This window comes from Miscanthus floridulus, chromosome 9, assembly GCF_019320115.1.
Source record: "Miscanthus floridulus cultivar M001 chromosome 9, ASM1932011v1, whole genome shotgun sequence".
In the NCBI taxonomy this organism is placed as follows: Eukaryota; Viridiplantae; Streptophyta; class Magnoliopsida; order Poales; family Poaceae; genus Miscanthus; species Miscanthus floridulus.
Genome location: NC_089588.1, coordinates 104,192,497 through 104,217,399, shown reverse-complemented (window position 1 = coordinate 104,217,399; position 24,903 = coordinate 104,192,497). Strand labels below are relative to the sequence as shown.

The following is a 24,903-nucleotide window of genomic DNA, read 5'->3' as shown; positions in this document are numbered from 1 at the left end:
AGTGTCATATGGCTCTGACTTTAACCTATTAACTAGATTGTACTAGCTCGTCTGTAGCTCTAGTAAGGGGTAAGAAGGTATCTTTCCTTTTTCTGTTAGGGTGTGCACTGTGCTGCGATGCCCACGCGTGCCATTCCTTTGTAGCTACGACTTGTTAGTGTAGCTAGCTAAGGGTTTCATAGTGAAACTCTGCCACACTTTCTGGGAAGAGGTGTAGTGGGTCTCACGAACCCCGGCATTGGGAATCATGGCTCGGTGGGTAAAGTTGTACAATTTCTGCAGAAATAATTAACCTGTTATAACAGCCGTGCTCACGGATACGAGCGGTCTGGATCCTTTGAGATTAGTGGTTACTATGGATGGTGGATGGTTGGGAATTGAGATAAACTTGATGATACTCGAATACCACTTGGGAGTTGGGACTATTCATTAAAGTAGTGATTCAGGATGCAAAAATTTGATTAACTAAAATTGTGAACCGCAGTCAAATAGTGTCAAGCCTTTTTGAGCTTCATAGATCCCTTTGATATACTTGCTAAGCATGGTGAGCTTACACTTGCTTTACATCCAATGAAAATCCCGGATGGGTAACAGATAATGGATATGAAGAGTTTTCAGAGGATGTCCAGGACTACTAGGGAGATGTTCACCAGTTGGAGTCCCTGTGGCAGTTGGGCTAGTTATTCCGCTATGATTGTAATAATATTGCCTTTGAGCAAACTTTGTATTTACTTTATGATGAGATATGCGATGTAATAAGTACTTTACTTTGATACTATTGCAATTTGTGATATATGTGTGTGTTTGGACATCCTAGGCGCACATATATGAGTACTTGGTTTTGCTATGCAAAATTGGGTGCGACACAGGTGGCCTAATAGCCTCCCCTCGATGGAGATTCTATGGGCCTGGCGAGAGGTTCAGGATCGAACAAGAAGGTTGAGATGACCCGGTCTGCCGGACCGGGCGAGGGCTGCACGGTGCTCATCTATGGTTTTCTCCCCTGGCTCTGTTGATTGCTCATGTCGAATGAGGCAACCGCCACTTTGTGACGCAACACGGAGAATTCTGATGCACGTGCGATGCTTAGTTCCTGAGCCCCCAGGCGGTTCAGGGCCCAAATCATCCAGGAGGCATGGGCGTATGGAATGAATGCGCGTATGGATGTATGAAATGATAGTGTTTACCTTGATGACTAGAGTGACGGGGCTCGAAGAGCCTCAGTCAGAAATGTTCAACCAGGACCTGTGCTCATCAATCATGGGTGAGCCCTTGTGTGAATAGTTTTTGTATTAATGAACACGTGCTCACCTTGATGACCTAAGTGACGGGGTTCAGAGAGCTTCAGTCGGAAATGTCTGACCAGGACCCATGCTCGTCGTTCGTGATGGAGTCGACATGGCCTACATGGGGCGCCCCTTTGCTTCCTACCTGTGTCTCGGGTGGATACTGAGCGATTCAATCGACTTAGGGGGCCGGTTGGTCTCTCGGCGGAGATTTTGTTTTTGGTCTCCCTAGGTCTGTCCTTGGGAAGTGGGGAGCGGCCCACGTGCGGTGGTGCTTTGGTTCCTACGCCCATTATGTGGTAGTGGTGGGCCATGGCCAGGCCACATCCCTTCTGATCAGGTGTCGTTCCGTCGGGCAGGGCACGTCTCATCGGTCAGGGCACATCTTATCTACATTAAATGGAAAAGAGGGAAATTCTTGCTCCGTCATTCTGGCTTCCCCGATCGGCGCGTCCTTCCCTAACCGTTGTTCCCTTTTCCTTAAGTAGGAGAAGGGAGAGGGTTTTCGTTCCGTTATTTTGCCTATTCTTCATCTGCCGCCGCCTTCTTTCTTCCTTTTTTGCCGTGAGCGTTCCTGAGAGCCGCGGAGGTTTCTAGGAAAGAAAGGGGAGAGAGCAAGGGAGAAGAGAGGAACTCACCGAAATGTTGGACTGAAGGTTGTCTACCATGAGGACGTCAGTGCTGGAGGCTTTCGTCACAAAGGGGTTTCTACCGCCGTAGGAGGTGGCGCACTGGAGGGTCCCCGAGAGGGAGGAGTTCCCGCAACCTTGTCCCGATGAGGTGGTTTCTTTCCTTACCTTTCATGAGCGTGGATTAGGATACCCCACGCACTGGTTCCTACGCGGGCTCCTCAATGAGTGGGGTCTGGAGCTATAGCACCTCAATCCAATGGGGGTGCTACACATCACTGGTTTCATCACCGTCTGTGAGGCTTTCCTCAGGATGAAGTCACACGCGGATCTCTTCCGACTTTTCTTCTCCGGGAGAGCTATGACAGCGGGGAATTCGGCCAAGGCCGCACCGGTGGGGGGTTCGTCCTATAGAGGAAGCCGAGCATGGGAGGTTTATATCCTACGTACACCCATGTGACTCCAACCGGGGATGGCATGGGGAGTGGTTTTACATCCACAATCCGGCGGAGGCACCGTTTCTGGCGTTCACCGGTGGGAGGCCGGTGAAGCAGAAAAGTTGGTCATGGGGTTGCGCCCGCATGGAGAGGCAGAAGGTGGAGGTCATCAAGGAGGAGTTGCGGAAGCTCGTAAGGCTCAGCCTTGACAGGGTGCGGGTGTTCCACACCCTCTTCCGCCACCAGGTTGGGCCGTTGGCGGAGAGGACGCGGCCGATGTGGATGTACGGTGGCTAGTCGGACCCAGACCGTGTGTCGCCGGAGGACCTGCCAGACGACGAGGTCTGGAGTCGCCTTGGCCGGGTGCTGCAGCTGAGGCCCAAGGATACGGTTGTGGGGAGACCCATACCATTTAATGCATCAGTCGTGTCCAACCTGGTATGATAGCTTATTTTGTTTGTGTTTCTTCCTCTGCTTTTATTGTTTCTTGATCCTAGGCCATCCGTTCCATAAGGGCTTGAAAGGTACAAGTCCCGACCGCACCTTCCTAAGGGTCCGGAGGGCAGGGCCTAGTAGGCTACCCAGAAGGAGGCGACAGACGCCCGGAAGAAGAAAAGAACCAGGGAGGATCAGCGGAAGGAAGAGAAGAAGAAGAAGGTCGCCCGACGCGTGAGGGTCGGCGAACGTAGGAGCGATGTTGAGTCGGAACTCACATTGGATGACCCTACGGATTTGGATGACATGGTCTTCTCCAATGAGGAGGAGAGCCAGAGGGTCGCTGTGACCTCGGTGGAGCGTCGCGACCCTGCGGCGATGTCCGCTGGTGAGGAGCAGGAGGCCGCATGGCGTGCGGAGGTTCCTGTGTTGAGGAAGCGCGCAGCAAGTGTGGACATCGTCGGCAAACAGGCGGTGAAGCGGACACGGTCACTGTGCCCCTCGGTGGCGTCGTCGGTTCTGTCGTCGCCTATGGCTGACGCTACTGAGCGAGCCGAGCGGTCCGAGGAGCGGACTGGCATTTGTGCGCTGATGGGACTAAGGCCAACGCCTGGCTCGCAGCCAGGGGAGGCCATGCCTACCGTCGGCACGGTCGAGCAGTTCGAGCGGTCTGAGGAGCAGACCGGCGCCTGGATGACACACGACTTGCAGTCGGAGGACGCTCCACCCACTGCTCCGGTTGGGGAGTCCTAAGCCAGAGGTCGTAGTGACCCGCAGGCTGGGCAGGAGCCGATCGGGATGACTCCGCCCCCGTCTGAAGTGAGGGGGTGCAGGTCGCAGCCTAGGAGCGGTCCTTGTGCCACAGGCCCATCGACGTCAGGCTCTGCTTTCAGAGTCATGCCGCTCACCTCCCGGCATGTTTTTCTTTCTGTTGTTTTTTGATATTCCATTGGTTTCTTTCTTCAGCCTGTTCCTGAGCTTGTTGCCCCTCCTTAAGAGCTAGATGGAAAGGTGAAGACGCTGGTGCAGGACTTGGAGATGACCAAGGCGACCCTCAGTCGGAATGCGGAGGAGCTGGCCAAGTCCCATGAAGAGCGGCGTGCTCTCGAGGGGGACCTTGACCAGATCCGTAGCATTGCCTAGCTCGTCGTCTCGGAAGTCTTTGGGTTGGCGCCAAGTACCAGCGCGCCCACGGTCCAGCTGGTGGAGGTCTCGGACGTGGTCAAGGACCTTGTCAGGAGCAGGCTATTTTATGGGGCGTCGGGGGTGCTGACCTCGGTGGCGACACACCACCCGAATCTGGACTTCGCCACTATCTATAGCTGGTATGCTGAAGGCCTAAGCATGGAGGACATCCAATCGAACAGGGAGGGCTTGCTGCCGCACGCGCGGTCGGTGTCGGAGAAAGTCTCCGCCGAGTGGGTGATGGACGTTCGCCTTGAAGACATGACTCGAAGCATGCAGGGGGAGGACGCTTCCGAGCCTGTGGATAGCACGGAGCCTGGTTTGGGGGGGGTGTTGCCTCAGCCCCGATCGAGCCAAACGTCGTGCTGCCGGGGAGTGAGCAGCCTGTGCCTTTGTCGGTCATGCCGTCAGCAGATGCCACCGGGCCAGTTTAATAGCTTGCAGAATATAAGTAGTTAGTAAACATAAAAAGTTTAAGTTCGTGGGGGAGCCCCTGTGTAAAACGTTCATGTGTGTTTTAATGACTGCAATCGGTTTTTGTTTTTGTGATGGAGTTGCTCCGTTCTTATGTACCCCGGTCGGAGCGACACAGGGGTCGAAGTTAGAAGTAGGGCTCAGGGCAGGCCTTCCGATCGGAGAGGCCGTTCGAAGATGGCTGGAGCCCGAATCGAGCGCTTCGGTCGGATAGGTGGGCCGAAGTAGCTGACGAGCAGGCGTTGCTCTTCTTGGGCCTGGCCTTCCGGTCGGTTGCTGGACCGCCCCTTTGTCCTGTTGTTTTTAGACTCTTGGGCTGAGCCTTGGCACAGAAGCTGGTCCCCGAGGGACCCCAGGTTTATGAACCCGACACCATTGTTATACATCGGAGGGGCTTGTAGTCTTGCGAGATCACACCAACCGCGTTTGTGGTGTGGCTGCCACCGTGTACCTTAGGGAACAAGGCCCGCGGCATTTCGGCCAGAAGCTTGATAGTGAAGACGGTAGGGAGCATCCAGGAGAGGCTTGTGGAAGGCACGTCGGAGACCCACTTGCACGTGGGGAAGGCTCGAGGCTATCCACGAAGTTACCCGACCGAGAGCTTGGCCCTTGTGAGGGATTCCTTGCGAGGGGCTCCAACAAGGACTAGGGGGAAGCTTGCGTGCTTCTCGATACCTCGGTAAAAATACCAGAGTCGTCGACGGGAGTTTGCATATCTCTACCTTGCTCTTTAGCTTCCGCATTTACATTGATTTCATTACTCCTTTTGCGGAAGAGATTGTAATACACTAGCAAAACTGTAGTTGCATATTTAGATATTTTATCTTTTGCATAGGTTTTGCTAGGATTAGAAAAAGAGGCCATAATTTAGAGTTAGAATTTTAAGTTGCCTAATTCACCCCCCTCTTAGGCGTCACGGACCACTTCAATTGGTATCAGAGCCGGTTGGCTCAATTTGGACCTTTGGCTAAACCGCTGTTGAGCTGATGCTATTTAGAGTGGTTGGGATGGATACCTCTAGGCCTCCATACTTTGACGGCACTAACTTCCCCTATTATAAAGCTAGAATGGCTTGCTACCTTGAGGCGGTTGATTTGGGTGTTTGGAGAGTCAGTCGTGACGGGATGAAAACCATTAAGAATCCCGATAAACCCACGAAGAGTGAAGAAAAGGAAATTCATTTCAATGCTAGAGCTAAAAATTGCTTGTTTGAATCATTTAGTATGGACGTGTTTAACCAAGTGTTCACTTTAAATACGGCACATGAAATTTGGTTAAAACTCCAAGAGCTCCATGACAACACATCTAATGTTCATGAGCAAAAACATTGTCTAGCTAAATAAAATTATGATTCCTTTGCAATGAATGATGATGAGCTTGTTCGTGATATGTATTCTCATTTGAATCTAATTATCAATGAGCTTCATTCAATAGGACTAACAAAGCTAGATGATGCGGACATCGTGAGGAAGATCATCTCCATGCTACCACAAAAGAAATATGCAAGCATCATCACCATCCTTCACAACATGGAGGACTTGAGCACCATGACCCTGGTCATAGTCATTGGCAAGATAGTGGCATTTGAAATGTCATGCAAGATGGGTCAAGAAGAAGCCTCTTCATCAAGCAAAGGCAAAGCTCTCGCATGTAGCAAGAAAAAGAAGATGAAGGGCAAGCAAGTTGAGACAAGCTCAAGCTCAAGCTCCTCAAGTGAAGATGAAGAAGAAGATGAGGATGATGATGATGATGATGATGATGATTCAAGTGATGATGATCAATCTTCCTCCTCCACCTCCAACCTTGATGAAGAATCAATCAAACTTATCAATAAGGTGGAGAAGATGATCCAAAGGCTCAATGTCAAGGGTGTGCCCATCCAAATCCAAGATATCATCTTCACTAATCAAAGAAATGAGCAAAGAAAGAGAGGATGCTATGGATGCGACGAGTTAGGGCACTTTGTGGAAGTTTGTCCAACCAAGCCCACACCCAAGACAAAGGAGGCGTGCAAGAATCAAGCCCTCACATCAATAAGGTCATGGGATGATTCTTCAAGTGAAGAAGAACACCATCACAAGAGGTGATGACACAAGCACTCATCATCAAGCTCTTCTCGTATGTGCCTTATGGCACGAGGTAACGAAAGCTCATCCTCTAGTGAGAGTCATAGTGATGATGAAATGCCTTCTTATGATGAAATTGTGCAACAAAATCTTAATTATGCTAAAGTTTGCACTAGTCAACAAAAGAAGCTCGAAAAATTAAAAGGAAAGCTAGTTAGTTCACAAGAAGCATACAAAACTTTGCTTGAACAATATGAGAACTTTGCTAATCTCAATGCTAAACTATCTACTAAAATTGAGCAACTTAAGGGTAGTGCGACAACAAATGCATGCACAATCAATGATGAGCAACTTGTAAAGAAAAATGAAAAATTAAAAGAAAAGTCAGCTAGCTCACAAGATGCTTATAAAAGTTTGCTTGCTAAAATGGAAACCATGTGCAAACATTGTGATGAGCTAACTAATAAAGTTGCTAACCTTAAAGCTGTTAGTTCAACCCCCACCAAGGCATCTAAAAAGAAAAGTTCTATCTTTAACATGTCTAAAAGGGATGCCTCTACTTCTTGTAATGATTTATGTTTAGACTCATCCTTGTGCAACCAAGTTTGTGTTGAGAAAATTGTTGTAGATACATGCACACAAGGGGTTGCAAAGGAGAATGAACAACTCAAGCAAGAAGTAGCTCGCCTCACCAAGGACTTGACTCAAGTGAAAGGCAAGGCGAAGCAAGCCCAACTTCATCAAGATAACACCGTCAAGGGAGTGAAGAAGCTTGATGAAGGACAAACCGTGGTTTGCTACGTGTGCCACAAGGAAGGTCACAAGTCCTATGAGTGCAAGGTGAAGAATGGGGGAGGAGCAAAGAAGAAAGAGAAAAACAAAAAGCAAACAAGCAAGCTCTCCAACACCTACACCAACAAGGTGGACAAGAAGGCCTCCACACCTTATCTCTTAAAGAAGAAGAAGAATGACAAGGTGGTGGCCATCATGGTGAACACGCAAGCCAACAATGGGGTCAAACGCTTTTGGGTGCCAAAGGAAATCATTTCAAATATGAAGAGCACCAAGAAGGTTTGGATCCCGAAAGGGAAGTGAGGAGTCCGTTTGGACTCCAGGGAATTTGGAGACTTGGCAAAGTATGGATGCATTTCATGGGGTGCATCATGATGGACAAAGACTTTGCCAAGTGGGTTAGTGAATACTATGAACCCAAATTCCCCTTCCCATGTTAGGTAACTAGATTCAATTTACTTCAATTGGTATTAGATTTAAATTTTCCTACAATTGGTATCTTTTAGCATCTAGTTAATCTTCATGCCTAGGTTTACATTTGAATTCTTATATCTTTTGTCATGCATACACTAGGTATATCATATGGTAGGCTTGCTCGGTTTCATTCTCAACCCTTGGAGCAAACCTACATGGTTTAAAATTAGGAGCACGACACATAGCTTGTCCTTCAATTATTCATCTAATATGTGCCAAAGTCCATATTATAGATAATTTCTCCCGAATATCGCCTTCAAAAATGACCCTCACATTCATGTGATGTCATCTTTCAAGTAGTATTTTTGATTCTAAAATCAATGTGCATGTTTTCTACAAGTATTCCATACTTGTGTGCACAAATTTAGGGGGAGGTTACTCTACAAGTTGGATGCCTTGAGACTAACACCTTTTCAAGCTTATCATATGTGTAGTAGTCTCATTGCAAGGAAAATGGAGTCTCGGAGTTAAGCATCATATTTCAAATATCCACCACCTATTGCAAGTGGTAGAAATCAAATTGGTTTCCACATATGGTATTTCTAAACTGATATCATCATGTTGATTTCATTTTGATATTTATATGCTTTCTCCATGCATTATATAGATTAAATTACCTTGAGCAAAAATTTGCCAATTATGCATATGCTTTGTCTTCTACCACATGTATGCATATATTTAGGGGGAGCCTAGTCTATATAATGTGAGAGTCAAATTTTGTGATCTATTTCACTCTACCCACAAAAGATCACAAGGTTTGACCCTCCCTTGTGCTATTAATGTCTTCCTTTTTGGTGTTTGATTCCAAAGGGAGAGAATTTAGAGGACCAAAAGCAAGCATTAATTTGTAGTAATGGTCCGAGAAAGGGAGGATAGTGGATTATGGATTAGCCTATGTAATGGGGAGAATTTGTAGGAAGCAAGGCTTAAATCCATAATACCATATGGGGACATTTGCAAGGGCAAGATAAGTCTTATATAGTCTTACAAGTAGTATCTTTTAGCATCATATAATCTTGCCCCTTGTATTGCATCCTAGCAAGTAGGTAGTTATTTCAAAATTTTATTATTTGCTTGCTTTGGTCGTGTTGTCGTCAATCACCAAAAAGGGGGAGATTGTAAGGAAAATGGACCCTAGGCCCATTTACTTTGGATTTTGGTGCTTGATGACCAACACAACCAAATTGGACTAATGAATGTGCAAGTGATTGTTTTGTAGTTCAATAGGATGCAAGACGTGACTTGGACAAAGGCGACGTGATGATCCGATGATCAACACCTCAAGCAAGACCTTAGGAGCACAAGAGAAGACCCAAGATATCAATCAAAGTCCAAGCATGAAGATAGGAACCAAGCCGCATGCAAGATCATGAAGAAACAAGCTCACAGCAACGACCAGACGCTGGACCGGACGCAGATGAAAAGCGACCGGACGCTCTGATCAGAGGCTCGACAACAGCAGCAGCAACCGGACGCTGGCGGCAAACCGACCGGACGCAGGACAACAGCGTCTGATCGAGTAGAGAGAGGTTCTAGAGCGTTGAACTTGCAACCGGACGCTGGCAGCGTCCAATCAGTTGTTTGCGGCTCCAACGGTCGGGACGACCGAACGCGTCCGATCAGGACGACTCCAGCGTCCAGTCAGTAGCAAAAAAGCAAGATTTCGTCCCCAATGGCTACTTTCTCAGAGGGGCTTATAAATACAACCCCCAACCGGCCATTTGGAAAGCGTGGAGCTGAGGAAACATATCAAGGGTGTTGATATACCATTTTAGTGATCTCCACTTGCATAGTGCTTAGTGATTCATTAGGTGATTAGCGTAGGTGCTTTGCAGAGTGCTTAGGTTGATTAGACCACCGCTTATGCTCTTGCTCTAGGTTTAGGCCTAGCGTTTAGTGAGGTTTGCATACCTCTTACCACTTGGTGCTTGCGCACACCATTGTTGTACATCAGAGGGGCTTGTAGTCTTGCGAGATCACACCAACCGCGTTTGTGGTGTGGCCGCCACCGTGTACCGAAGGGAACAAGGCCCGCGGTGTTTTGGCCGGAAGCTTGATAGTGAAGACGGCGGGGAGCATCCGGGAGAGGCTTACCGGAAGGCATGTTGAAGACCCACTTGCACGTGGGGAAGGCCCGAGGCTATCCACGGAGTTACCCGACCGGGGGCTTGGCCCTTGTGAGGGATTCCTTGTGAGGGGCTCCAACGAGAACTAGGGGGAAGCTTGCGTGCTTCTCGATACCTCGGTAAAAATACTAGAGTCGTCGATGGGAGTTTGCATATCTCTACCTTGTTCTTTAGCTTCCGCATTTACATTGATTCCATTACTCCTTTTGTGGTAGAGATAGCAATACACTAGCAAAACCGTAGTTGCACATTTAGATAGTTTATCTTTTGCATAGGTTTTGCTAGGATTAGAAAAGGAGGCCATAGTTTAGAGTTAGAATTTTAAGTTGCCTAATTCACCCCCCCCCCCCTCTTAGGCATCACGGTCCACTTCAGAGGCTTTTCTGGATGGGAGGACTCTGAGGGCCTTGGTCTTCTTTCGTAGCCCACGGCGTGTCCTGGTAGGATGGTGATTTCCCTTTCATCGTGATAGGAATCCTTGGGCATATAGACATGAGACTCAGGAGGTCAGGGAAGATCTCTCCTGATTCCAACCCCCACTGGGATCTGATTGGTTTGTCGTCATTCTGCAATTGCGCATTCGGTCTCCTTGCAAGTCCAACTTTCCTTAAGCCCCTACACGTAGCAGAGGTCCGGTCGAGGGTTGGCTCATCTTTGTGATCGTCTTCCCTCAAGCATTTTTTCTGATAAAAATGGAGGGGCTGAGCCATGCCATGATTTTCCTCTATGGATGAACCATGGCGCTCGATGAGCTATTAGCGGGCTAGTCCGAGTGGGGCCTCAGCATCCCATTCATGGGGGTCCGGCTTGGTTCAGCTGGTGATCGACTCTAGATTCTTAGCGGTCAATCTATATAGTTCTCGGGTCCGTTTGACACGTCCAGAGGGCTCTCTACCTTTCTTCGAGGAAAAACCATTGATTGCGTCCGGTCGAGACTCTAACGTGGGTTGGGATGCTCATGGCGCCCATGCGCTTGAGTACTGGCGGCTAGCGGGCCCATCCCTTTCCACCCCTCACTCTAGAGGCACCCCGGAGCGGTTGTCGAACCCGTCGGTGGGTCAACCTTCGAACTCTTAGACCTAGATGGGCTATAGGAGCATTTTTAGCTCTGTATCCCTCTTACCTGTGATGGGTCATGGCCCATTCGGGGAGGTGAAATGTCCGATGCATTTTCTAAGAGGATGGCCAGAGGTTGCGTGCACACGTCCTGTGATGAGACGTGGTGACAGGATGCAGTGGGTGCGGAGATCTAGGCGGACGGTTGGTTTCCTCAGACCCGTTGCCCCTATAAAACCAAAGAGTTAGCCCTCCGTGCTTTGCATGTGTTCCTACATCCTTACCTCTGTAGCTACGCCGCCGCCACCAATGCTAGGGTTTCCTGCCTCCACATCCTCATCGCCGTTGAGCTCGCATTCATCCACCCCCACCTCCAATGGATCTGTGGTGTCGTTCTGACATCTCCTTTACGTGCAAGGAGGGCCTCATCCACCATGGCCTCCTCTACGCATGGACCGTGGCCGCGGAGTTGTTGTTGCCCGCCGATGAGGAGTCACCGTCGCCGCCCGACGGCTACGTGGTGTCATTCGCCCACTTCCATGAGCGTGGGCTCACGACCTCCGCCCACAAATTCCTCCGGGGGCTGTTGCTTTTCTACAAGATTTAGCTACATCTCAATCCCAATGGGATCTAGCACATGGCGGCATTCGTCCTGCTATGTGATGGATTCCCGAGGATCAGCGCTCACTTCAACTTATGGAGGTACTTCTTTGCCGTCAACCTCTAGAAGAAGAGGGAGAAGGGTGGCAAGCAGGAGCTGCATATGCCGATGGGGTGTGCCAGCATCCAACTTCGAAATAATCGGGTCAGCGAGTACCCGTCCATGTGACTCTTGACGTCCAACAAGGGGTGGCACTCGCAGCGGTTTTACCTCAAGAACGCCGCCGCCGCCCCTCTGTCGGAGTTCACCGGGCGCCTAATCGAAGAGGCCCCGAGCCGTGGAGGAAGTGGTGCATCCCGGACAAGGATAAGAAGAGGATCCAAGACCACATCACCGCCATCCGAATCTTGAAGGAGAATGGCCTAAAAGGGTCAGGCATCATTGGGGCTTACCACATGAGGAGGGTGGCGCCATTGATGACGCGCGCTCTCCCACTATACGCGATGGTGCCTAAGGCATTGTTCGATGGAACGATGCTCACTGAGGGGGCACTCCCCGACTCCAAGACCACGTAACGCATCAAGGAGGCGATGGAGCCCCTATGGGAGGACACGGGTGCCACCCTTGACTTTGTCTACCCAGTGCCGGGGCATCCCCCAATTTGGCAAGAACCAGGCTACATTGTATTCATAAGTTTTCCTTTCTCCTGCCGCTCCTTCAATTGATTTCCTGACCCCATGGGACTGACTTTGAGAGGGGCAGGGCCAGCCAAGGGACCTCATCCTCATGAATTGCCTGGCACTGCTACCGAGGGACTCGGTCGTGAGGGCGGTGAATCATGCCAAGAGTGAGCGGCTAAAGAAGGCGAAGGAGGACAGGAAAAGAAAGAAGTAGGGGAAGCTGCGGGCGCGGGGACAAGGGGAGGACATTGACAATGACGATGGCGATGATGATGGCGATGACGATGAGGGGATGGAGGAAGGAGAAATGGTAGCTGACAATATTGAGTGGTACAACCTAGAGAACGAGGATGTGCTGACAAGTATTGGTTTGTCCTTACAGGCATTGGGACCCTTCCTGTTCCACGGAGGGGAGGGCACATCTGGGGAGCCGGCGGGGGCGGGTCATTCTGACGATGCCCCCCAAGAACCGACGGAGATGGGATGCACCACCGGCCTATCTTAGGAGCCAACAGAGGTGGGCGGCTCCACCGTCGTGCCCCAGGAGCCGACGGCGGCGAGCCCCTCTATCGAGGAGCAGAGGGTGGGCTCGAAACGGCCTCGTACCGATGAGACGGAGCAGGGGTCAGAGGATTCATCCCCCAAATGCATCTGTCGCCCAGTGGCACCAGGTGAGCTATCAACTCCTTTGTTTTTCTTGTTTTAATCGGACTTCATTGTGACATATGTTTTTTGCCCCTTATAGCGCCGGCAGGCATCGAAATCCTTTGGCGCTGGTGCCGAAGAATAGCGTCGCCCTCCAATCAGGGCAGCGACTGTCGGCTGGCGTCGTGCCTAGATCGGGCGGGAGCGATGCCGGGGTGGCCGTGTCACCGGCCGGTCAGGCGCCCCCCGCGGCGACGCTGGTGCCCTCGGTGGGACAGGCGGACACAGACGCACAAGGGGCGCCCTCGGTGCTCGCAGAGCAGCCGATCACGGCCGTGATACCGCTGCCGACGACGGGACGGACGGAGCTATCGATCGTGCTCGTGGTACGAACTGTGGCGGGGGTGACATAACCGGTCATGGCCCCATCGATGCAGGTGGAGACGGTGGCGCTCATGATGGATAAGTCACAGTCGGGTACGACCGTAGCATCGCCCGAGGTATCGGCGCGACCCGTGCCATCGGTGGCCCAAGCGACGGTGCCTGACGCAGGTCGGATGGAGGGGGACGTGGCCCAGGGGTCCCTAGACATCATGGTGCTAGGGGAGAGGCTCGCGTCCGCACCACTGACCCCTTCCATCACCGGAGGGGGTGTCCCGACGAAAGCGTCACGGTGAGAGGGATTGGTGGCGCTTGGGGCCGGCAGGGAGTCATCCCTGACCCTAACCTCGGCGGGCGGTGGCTCACCCGTGCGGGGCGCACCCCTGCTCTGGTGGATGGACCCGCAGGATCTGGCGTCGATGCTCTTTACCCTCGACGACGCCGTAGAGAGCATGGAGCGGGAGAGCCTCAACGTAGGGATCGCGTCCGTGCTTGAGGCCCTGGATAACGCCACAGGCACATTGCATGACGTTGTTGTTCCCTCTGGCCAGGTATTGCTCGGTCTTTCTTCTTACCCTTCTCGTCCTCTGTTTTTTGTATCCTGACCATCGTCTCCGTACAGTCTCTTATAGCTCGCCGGTAGGGGAAATCCCAGTTCCTTCGTCAACAGAAGGAAGCCTGGGATCACCTCGTCCAGGAGCGCAACTACATGGGGAGGTGATAGCATAGCTTGCTGCCGCCCAGCAGAGGGTAGTCGAGCTTGCTCCCCTCGCCAAGGAGGCGGCCAATCTTCGAACATGGGTGGCAGAGGCCTGTCGGGATGCTGACGAGCCCGAGAAGGCATTTGCGGACCTGTCGGCGAGGTTGATAGGGAAAGGGACCTGAAGCTGGGGCCGAGGAGAAGCTTGCGGCCCTGGAGACAAGGGTGAGCCAGGATGCTGCGGCGGTCGATCGGCTGCGCAAGGAGCGGGACGGGTTGTCCCAGACCGTGGAGAGGCTTCGCTCCGAGCGCGGCGTGGCTCACGAGGAGCGCGACCAGGCTTTTCGAGAGCGTGACCAGGCTTGTCGAGAGCGCGACGATGCGCAGCAGAAGGTCGGCTCCCTCCAGGCCTTGGTTGAATGGGAGACAACCCAAAAGCTAGAGGCCGAGAGCGTTTCTGCTGGGCTCACTATGGATCTGGCTCGGGGCCAGGCGGAGCTCGCTCAGTAATTCAGCTCGCTAGCTCTTGGAATCGAAGTACAAGACAGGTAAGGTGTCCTCGAAAGGCTACTCATCTGAACACATATGGGTTTGTTTATGGAATTTATTTTTATACTAATTAATCAGTAGTAAGTGCGTTGTCATGATCGTCCCCTCCATTCCACAATCCACATGATCTATCTATCTATCTATCAGCAGCTCCGGCAGGGGATTGAATATTAGTATATTGCATTGCATTGTTGGCGAGATCGACATGTGCATGTGATGGTGGTGGCTAGCCAACCGAAACAGAACGATTCGTCAGAGCAAATAAATGGCAGATCTCATGCAGTAGCTAGCTGATAGAACAAATACTACAGCTACTAATGATGCTTGCTGTTTCCTTAAAATGCGTATATAGGTATATATGTTGTGGGGGTGTGCTGGTGCAGGTACCTCGTGCAATTGATTAGCCCATAGTGGACCAGTCAAACTACGGTACATATCTTTTTTTTTGCGTTACTAAACAAAAACAGAACATAATTAATAACATGAAGCATAATATAATCTTCTGATCCCAAGGTGGTGCTTTAGTTAGTTTGAAGTAGTATTTGATTGCTCAAAACTTCAGGAACTAACCTTAGCAAACCTTCTTATTAGTATATGATTTCACATGCTCATCATTACATGCATGATGGCCTCTTTCTCTGACTCTCATAATCTGAAAATAATGTTATTTGGCACCAAAGGGGAATCCATAGCCATAATTTTAAAGTTACTATCATGGCAGACACAGAAGGGCGGGCCTGGTGCAAGCGGTAGAGTCTTACCGCCTGTGACCGGAAGGTCCCGGGTTCGAGTCACGGTCTCCTCGCATTGCACAGGCGAGGGTAAGGCTTGCCACTAACACCCTTCCCTAGACCCCGCACAGAGCGGGAGCTCTCTGCACTGGGTACTATCATGGCAGACACAATCGAGTCATTATTATGATCAACACAAGTGGCAAAAGATGTTTGAAATAATCCACCATTAACCTCTACTCATGAAGAAGTGAATATCAGCGACAGACGATTATATATTCTACACTAATTCCTCACACAAAAGCAGACCACCAAATCTCCAAATTCTCATATATAATAGATCATTCATATTGAAACCACACTTTATTGTGGAGATTAAAAAAAAAGATCCCATCATTATCTTCCTCAATTGACAATTGACAAGACGTCATTGGGACCAATGCAATTTTCTACTGTACTACCTAAAATGCATCGATCGATCTAAGTATCTAACCCGGCAGGCCAGCCACTAAACTAATTTTTCCAAAGTCATCATCTTGATGTGTCGAAGGGTGTAGCCTTTTAATGACGCTTCATCATCTGGTTTGACCTGAAATTAAAAGCTTCCCCACGCATCGCGATCCAAGAAACCAAAAAAAAGTATGACAGGCATCGATCCATAGTTGGCGACTGATCGAATCAGTTGCTTAATTCGTGTACGAACCAGCAAAGACTCTATTTCTAGGAAATTTTCTACCACCTCATACACACTGTCATCATCGCTGTCGTATATATGCACCTGATCGCACGTTATGAGAAAGAAATATTCTTGATTGTTGGGAGCATCAACCAGAATGACCTAGTAATTTATATAGTATTTGGGTGCATGTGCAGACCTTCACAAAGTCCCAAACTTTTCCTTAGTAGTAGTTCTCTGTTCTCCGCAAGATATATTATATCTGTCATACTCATGTGCGTGTATATATATATTATGGTATCCAGCGTGTAAAGTTTTAACATGTTACATAGGATGTTACATGAGGGTATCGTATGTGGTGTTCGGATATTAATAAAAAAAGTAAACCGCAAGACGAATTTAAGTCTAATTAATCCATCATTAACACATGTGTTACTGTAGCACTATATTGTCAAATTATAGACTAATTAAGCTTAAAAGATTCGTCTGAAGAGAAATCTTCAGGCCAAGAGTGACGAGCTCGGTATCTAAGCACTGCCCTCGGAGTGGTCTGCGATGACCTTGAAGTGGTGCAGTCGGAGGGGACGAGCTCGCTCGCGGCTCGTGCCATCGAGATCACGACTCGAGCGCGCCAGATCGAGAGGAATGCCCTTCGCACCGGCGTCAATCGGGCCTTCATGATTGCTCGTTCTAATTGTGGGGACAACATCGATCTGCAGGCAATGAGCCTCGGCTACGCGCTTGGTTATGAAGACCATGAGCTGGAGGAGATAGAGATAGCGGTGGCTCTCCTTTCGCAGGACCTAGCAGACAGGATAGAAGACATAGTTCTCCCCCAGAGGGGTTTGTGAGTTAGGTGAATTCGGGCCGTAGAGCCATCAATCTTGTAATGAACAAGTATTTTTCGTTGTCTTAAACGTTCGTCCTTTTTAAATGGTAAAAGGAGTGTGATGCGAACTTGTGATGAACAAGTTTTTATTTCGAATGTAAAGCGAGTTGATGCGACCCGATCCCTTCCGGCGTTGAGTCTGCTCAACTCAAGCCACAGGTGAAAAAAACTTTGATCACACCAGGGAGCAAAATCGCCGTAGCCGTCGGGGCGTAGGTCTTTTAGCAGTCCGCCTGGTTTTACTCAACGTTAGTTTTCGCAACTTTTGCTTTTTAGGCCTCAACATAGGAAGGGGTCGGATGCGAAGTGTATTTTTGAGTAAGAGTACTCCCCTATTAGCCCCTGAGTGAGGCCCGACCCCTGGCCGTTGCTGGGGTTGGGTGTCACTAAGAACCGAGGAAGCGATAACAAAACTGATAAGGGAAAGTGTTTTTTATTTCAGAAACATGATTTTACATAAGTATGTCAGCGACTTGGAAAAGAGATAAGGGTAAAAGCGATGTAGCTGCTCAATGTTCCACGCATTGGTGAAGACTTGGCCATCGATGGTTTTGAGCTTGTAGGTGCCCAGTCGGAGCACCTCTGCGACGACGTATGGCCCTTTCCATGGCGGAGATAACTTGTGGCGGTCCTTGTTGCTCTAGACGAGGCAGAGTACGAAGTCTCCGACGTTGAAGGACCGACCCCGCACCCGATGGCTCTGGTACCGGCGCAACGCTTGCTGGTACTTAGCCGAGCGAAGGAGGGCTACGTCACGCGCTTCATCGAGCTGATCCATGGCATCTTCAAGGGACGCTTTGGCTCCATGCTCGTTGTACGCCTTGACCCTTGGCGCCCCGTACTCGAGGTCGATCGGGAGGATGGCCTCGGAGCTGTAGACCATGAAGAAGGGAGTGTAGCCGGTGGCCTAGCTGGGGGTTTGTCCTTAGGCTCTAGAGCACTGCGGGGATCTCTGCGACCCATTGGCCACCGAACTTGTTGAGCTTGTTGAAAATCCTGGGCTTGATCCCTTGTAGGACCAAGCCGTTTGCAAGCTTGACTTACCCGTTCGTACGGGGGTGCGCCATGGCGGCCCAATTGACACGGATGTGATGCTCATCGCAGAACTAGAGGAACTTCTTCCCGGTGAACTGTGTGCCATTGTCCGTGATGGTGGAGTTTGGGACTCCAAAACGGCAGATAATGTCAAGGAAAAACAGCACGCCTTGCTCGAATTTGATCACAGAGATCGGCTGAGCCTCAATCCATTTTGTGAACTTGTCTACGGCGACAAGTAGGCGCGTGTAGCCCTCGGGCGCTCTTTTGAGAGGCCCGACCATATCGAGCCCCTAGACCATGAATGGCCAGGTGATGGGAATCATCTAGAACACCTGGATAGGCAGGTGGGTCTGCCAAGCACAGTACTGGGCTACTGGCACCCTTCGCAGGTGCGCATGACCTGCTCAGCATCGGCTGCCGCGGTCGGCCATTAGAAGCCTTGTCGGAATGCGTTTCTGACCAAGGTTCTGGGCATGGCATGGTTCCCACAAATCCCGCCATGGATGTCATCCAGCAGCCGCTTCCCTTGTTCCATCGAGATACAGCGCTGCAGCATCCCAGTGTGGCTAGGCTTGTAGAGCTCTTCCTTGACGATGACAAATGACTTGGCGCGATGTGCGAGCCGTTGAGCCTCTGTCTTGTCTGCTGGTAACACCTCCTAGAGGAGGTAGTTGAGGTAGGGCGTTCTCCAGTCAGTAGGAGGGTCGGGCTCTGCCGCTAGGTCAGCATCAAGCTCCATCACCGGATCTTCGTGGACCTCCATAGCCTTGAGGTCGGATGGGACCGATGGAGGGCTGACCCTCGAGCCTAGGGTGGGCAGCGTGTTGTCGGCCCCATCCCCCAAGCCTGGGTCAAAGGGATCGGAAGGGTTCGATGGTCGCCTAGCCCCCGAGCCCTGGGCGGAGGGGTCGGGCGATGCTGATGGTTGCCTAGCCCCTGGGCCCAAGATGGGTGGCTTGTTACTTGTATCCCCGGTTCTTCATAGCGGACCGAGGGCTTGTGCTGATCACTAGAAAATACGCCAGCCGGGACTGGCTCTCGGCCTGATGCCATCTTCGCTAGCTCATCGGCTGCCTCGTTGAGCCATCGGGTGATGTGGTTGAACTCGAGGCCATCGAACTTGTCCTCCAACTTGCGGACCTCCTGGCAGTACGCAGCCATCTTGGGGCTATGGTAGCTTGACTCCTTCATGACCTGGTCGATGACTAGCTGGGAGTCACCCCAAATGTCGAGTCGTCGGATGCCCAACTCTATCGCGATGCGCAGGTCATTAATGAGAGCCTCATATTCAGCCATGTTGTTTGAGGCGGGGAAGTGGAGGCGGGCCATGTACCTCATGCGCACCCAAAGGGGCGAGATAAAAACTAGCCCCATGCTAGCACCCTTCTTCATCAGCGAACCATCGAAATGCATGGTCCAATACTCTTGATCAACGGCAGTCGGCGACATTTGGATCTCGGTCCATTCCGCCATGAAGTCAGCCAGCTCCTGGGACTTGACGACAGTCCATGGGACATACAAAATGCCTTGACCCATCAATTTGAGAGCCCACTTGGTGATTCTTCCCGTCACATCTTGGTTCTAGATGACCTCACCGAGAGGAAAGGACGTCACCACCGTCATGGAGTGCGACTCAAAGTAGTGGCACAATTTCCATTTGGTGATGAGGACGGCGTAGAGGAGCTTTTGGATCTAGGGGTAGCGGGTCTTGGAGTCAGACAAGACCTCACTAATGAAGTACATGGGACATTGTACTTTGAGGACAAGCCCCTCTTCCTCTCGCTCCACCACTAGTGCGGTGCTGACCACCTACGTGGTGGCCGTGACCGCGATATAGAGCAGGAGTGGCTCCCCGATGGTTAGGGGAACCAGGATCGGGGCCTTCGTCAGGAGCTCCTTGAGCTTGTCAAGCGCCTCCTGGGCCTCGGGCGACCACTCAAAGTGGTCGGCTTTCATTAGAAGCTGATAAAAGGGGAGTTTGATGTCATTCGTTTGGAGCTTCACGAAGGTTAGCTCAAGGTCAGTCACAAGCTCGTTGGTGCATTTGGATTTGACCACGGTGTCATCCACATAAGCCTCAATGGTCTGCCCAATGAGGTCACCGAAGCACTTGAGCATGCAATGCTGATATATAGCCCCCGTGTTTTTTTAGACTAAATGACATTGTGACATAGCAGTATGATCTAAAGAGGGTGATGAAAGAAGTCGCGAGCTGGTCGAACTCTTTCATCACGATCTGATGGTACCCGGAGTATGCATCAAGGAAGCAGAGGGTTTCGCACCGTAAGGTCGAGTCGACTACTTGATCTATGCGCGGCAAAGGAAACAGATCCTTTGGGCATGCTTTGTGTAAGACCCATGTAGTCAACACACATTCTCCATTTCATACTCTTTTTTTTACAAGAACGTGATTGGCTAACCACTCAGGATGATACACTTCCTTGATGAACCCGGCCACCAAAAGCTTCACAATCTCCTCGCTGATGGCCCTATGCTTCTCTTCATCGAAGCAACATAGGCGTTGCTTCACCGGCTTAGAGCCTGGCCTGATCTTCAAGGCGTGCTCGGCGACTTCTCTTGGAATGCCCGGCATGTCTGAGGGCTTCCACGCAAACATATCTTTGTTGGCATGGAGGAAGTCGACAAGTGTGCTTTCCTATTTGGAGGAAAGCGTGGTGCCGACGTGGAGCACCTTGCTGTCGGGGCTGCTAGGATCCATGGGGATCTCCTTGACGCCTTTAGTAGGCTCAAAAGACCCAACAGACCGCTTGGAGTCTATAGGCTCCTCAGCGGTCCTCTCCTGGATGGTTGTGAGCTCAGTCGAGGCGATGATTGCCATGGTGTGCTCGTAGCACTCCACTTCGCAGCACTCCTCCTCGAACTTGTAAACACGTTGGAAGGAAGTGCCGACGGTGATGACCCCTCATGGGCCCGGCATCTTCAGTTTCAGGTAGGTGTAGTTGGGGACGGCGATGAACTTCAGGTAACATGGGCATCCAAGGATGGCGTGGTAGGTCCCGTGGAACCCGACCACTTCAAATATAAGGGTCTCTGTCCTATAGTTGTTCGGACTCCCAAAGGTGATGGGCAGATCGATCTGCCCGATTGGCATGGCCTGCTTCCCAGGCATGATGCCGTGGAAAGGCACCCCGGTCGATCGGACGCACGATCGGTCGATGCCCTGCGGGGTGTTCTCCGGGTGGTTGGTCTGATCAAAGGTGATGGCAGACTCCGACCATCGAAGGAATGAGGGCGCGGCTGGCTCAGCCGTATAGACCTCGCGCCGTGCTAGCTTCTGGTGTCGCTTGGAGCCATAGGGGGCCAAATCCCCGAAGATCATGAGGCAGCCGCCCGGCATCGGAAAGCCATCGTCCTTCCCCTCGACGCCGTCTGCCGCTGACTTGGAGTCCTTCCTCGGCTCTCCCTTGTTGGAGCCGCTGGACAAGAACCGCTTCATGAGGATGTAGTCCTTGTACAGGTGCTTGACGGGGAAGGCGTGGTTCGGGCACGGCACCTCAAGCAGCTTCTCAAAGTGGTTGGGTGTGCCCTCAGTGGGCTTTTGACCCCCTTTATGGTCGGTAGCGGCCATGAGCGAGCTCTCACGCTGCTACTTATTCTTCTTCTTGTTGGGATGATTGGAGATGCCTTCGTCGGCATCGTCATCCCATTTTGCCTTGCCCTTGGAGCGGTCGAAAATCGCTTTGATCGCCTCCTCGCCTGAGGCGTGGCTGGTGACGATGTCAAGGAGCTCCTTGGTGGTTCATGGGCCCTTGCATCCTAGCTTGTGAACCAGGGACTCGCAGGTCATCCTAGATAAGAAGGCCCCTATGATGTCAGCATCGGCGATGACAGACAGTTCGTTACACTACCAGGAGAAAAGCCGGATGTACTTGTGAAGAGTTTCTCTAGACTTCTACCGACAGTTTTTGAGGTCCCATGGGTTCCCAGGGCGCATGTAGGTGCCCTGGAAGTTGCCCACAAAGATCTCCTTTGGGTCCTCCCAACCATGGAGGCGATTGGGCGGAAGGTGCTCCAGCCATGGTCGCGCCAAGTCAGCGAGGAACAAGGGGAGATTGCGGATAATGAAGTTGTCACTATCCACGCCACTGCCCTGGCAAGAAAGCCGATAGTTCTCGAGCCATAGCCCGGGGTTTGTTTCCCCAGAGTACTTTGGGCATTGGTCGGTGGCCGGAATCGCGCTGGGGAGGGTGCATTGAGGATGTGCCGGCCGAAGGCCTGAGGTCCCGGTAGGTCAGGGCTCGGGCTTCGGTCCTCGCCGCTATCGTAGCGTCCACCGCGACGAGGGTGGTAGCCACGGCTGTCCCCCTCTCTCTCACCGCTGCAGGCACGCCTACGGGCATCCAGAGTGTTGCGCGCATCACGGTGGAGGCCTTGATACTCATGCACCACGACCACGGTGCGTGACCTACCGCGCGTGCTACACCTAGTGGACGGAAACAACCCTATCGGGTCGCTCTAAGGGCACGCGCTGACTGACGTCGAGCTCGTGTCGTCGGGCAGCGAGCTCTCCGCTTGTTGCTCCGCTGCACGCTTGAGCAGCGTGCGAATCTCGTAGTGGGCCCAACGATCTTTGGGCCTCGCTGGCTCAGGGAGCCCTCGAACCAACGCCGTCGCGGCTGTGATGTTCTGGCTCGCTCGGGCTAAGTGTCGAAGGGTGCCGTCATCTTCGATGATCTTCCGGTTGACGTCACGGGCCATGGCACATGCGCACCCACCATCTCCATGGTGCTCAATCTCGTGCTCGAGCTAGAGTCGAGCCTCCTCGAGCTCTTGCTGCCGGGCCTTTAGCTGCTCCATCCTCACGCAAGGGTAGGCCCCTGCATCTTGCCCGACCCCGTTGTTGGGGCCGTTCGGCGAGGTAGCCCCTCTCTCGTGGACGCTTTCGGCGCGCCCCTCAGGGGTACCTGCCATGAAGCATTCTCGCAAAGGGTGATAGCTCCCATTGCTGGAGTCAGAGTCGGAGAACGACTCTGAGTCTCCCGTGAGAAGGTCTTGGAAGGATTCCACGACATACTCCGTCATCCCTACGAACTCGTTGTTCGTAAGGGGTGAGTGGATGCGCTGTGCCATGAGGTGGCCAGTGGTCCATGCAGCATTGTGCAGGCTGAACGGGAATGCCACCGTGGCCCCTCCAGTGAGGTGTCCCGGGGCGAGCGGCTCCCCTGCAGCGAGCTGCGTCATGACATTGGCGAAGGAGAAGGCGAGGCAGCATAGGTCCTCCTGGGACAATCGAGGTCCCAGGAAGGCGGTGAGCAAGCGCTCAAGCCTCACGTAGTCGAACTCAAGGAGTTGGTCGCTCCCAGGGGCGTGGGCCTCCGGTGCGTGCAGCTGCAGCTCCTCCAATGCCTTGTCGATCGCGTTGAGGCTGGTGGAGTGGAGAGGTTGGATTGTCGCGGGACCCTGCGCCAGCTCTCCCTCCAACGTGATGATGAAATCTAGGCTCCTGAAGCACATGTGCGTGCCCGGGACCCAGCTGATGCCGTGGCTAGCCATACAAAGCCTGGTGATGACGTCGAGACGCGCAAAAGGCCCCTACCTGACGCGCCCACTGTCGGTGTTTCGAGTTACCAACTAGTAAATTTTTAGATTGCGCGTCTGGCTCGGATGGTGTGCTCGGAAGACACAAGGGTTTATACTGGTTCAGGCGGAATGTCCCTACATCTAGTTCACTGCTACTCGTGTTACCGGCACTGAAAGTTTATAGTAGGGGTTGCAAACGGGTGAGAGAGGGAAAGGGTCCTAAGTCTCTGGTGTGTGCGTGTGCGGCTAAGGCGTGTTAGGGCGTGTAGAGATGTGTTCGGATGTCTATTGAGGCATCTAAGGCGTATAGAGCCATGTTTAGACATGCCCTTCATGGGGCTTCCTGCTTCCCCTTTTATAGATGAAGGGGAAGGGCAAGTTACAGAGAGAAAGAGGGAGAAAAGTCAAGGAGAAGAAGGCCTCGAGGACCGTCGGGTCCTTCTTCTCCTTTATGCGGGTCCCGCCGACGCTGTAGATGGTGACAGGGATGGCTCCACGTCGGGCTCCTGTTCACCACTGGTGCCACGCCCCAGCGTCATTAGCTGGTCGTGGCGTCCCATCCCATCCCGGCGGACGACGCGGCGAACCGACGTGTCGGTCAGCGGACATATGGGGAGTAGGCAGCACAGTGACCATGCATCCATCACAGTGGGCGATGTGAATCCCCGGGAGTGACATGTTGTGGCCATGGGCCACGTCGAGATGTGCCTGCTCCCTGCCCGGTGCCAAAAGTTTGACCTTGGGTTGTACCTTCTGACCCGTAGTGGTTGGTGGCGGTACGGGCTTCCGTCAGGCGAGATGGAACCTACGCCCCAAGGATCGGGCGAGACAGCCCCCGCTCCCTTGGGGTCCAGCAACGCGGGGGCCGTGCCAAAGGGGTCGGGCTACGCGGGGCCTGTGTCCAGGGGGTCGGGTGAGACGGAGACCGTGCCCTCAAGGTCGGACGAGACGGAGACCGTGCCCCCGGGGTTAGGCGACACGGGGCCCGTGCCCTCAGGGTCGGGCGAGGCGGGGCCCGTGCCCCAGCTGTCGGGCGAGGCGGAGCCCACACTTCAGCGGTCGGGCGAGGTGGAGCCCGTACTCCAGCCGTCGGGCAAGGCGAAGCCCGCGCCCTAGGGGTCGGTCAAGGCGAGACCCGCACCTCAACGGTCGGGCGAGGCAGAGCCTGCGCACCTGGGGGCCGGTTGAAGCCGTAGTTGCGCACTTGATTGCTCGGGTGAATAAGTGTTGATGACCATTAGCTCCTCCTCTTTAGGTACCCTGATATTGGTCCCCGATAACACTGCAACCGCCTTGCTTGTTGGGCCCTTGTTAAGTCGCCGTCGAGCTTGTTGGGCCCATCAAAGGGGGAACGAGGGCAAAGGTCATGCCAGTGTCTCGTCCCTTCGGCCGCCAACTATAACGGCGTCGTAGTCTCCTCTAGGGGTCCTCGGGTTCGGACCTTCAACCGGTTCCGCTCCGTTTTCCTGGGCTTCGTCTCCAACCCTTGCTTCGAAGGTGTTGCTGCCGTTG

The 24,903-nt window shown here is 52.3% G+C and overlaps 1 protein-coding gene across 1 annotated transcript; it reads left to right on the top strand.

The window, feature by feature from the left end:
* The first annotated feature begins 24,078 nt into the window (after positions 1 to 24,078).
* LOC136480473 (uncharacterized) lies at positions 24,079 to 24,507 on the top strand. Its single transcript, XM_066478002.1, has one exon. The coding sequence runs from the start codon at positions 24,079 to 24,081 to the stop codon at positions 24,505 to 24,507; it is 429 nt and encodes a 142-aa protein (XP_066334099.1).
* Positions 24,508 to 24,903: the final 396 nt, after the last annotated feature.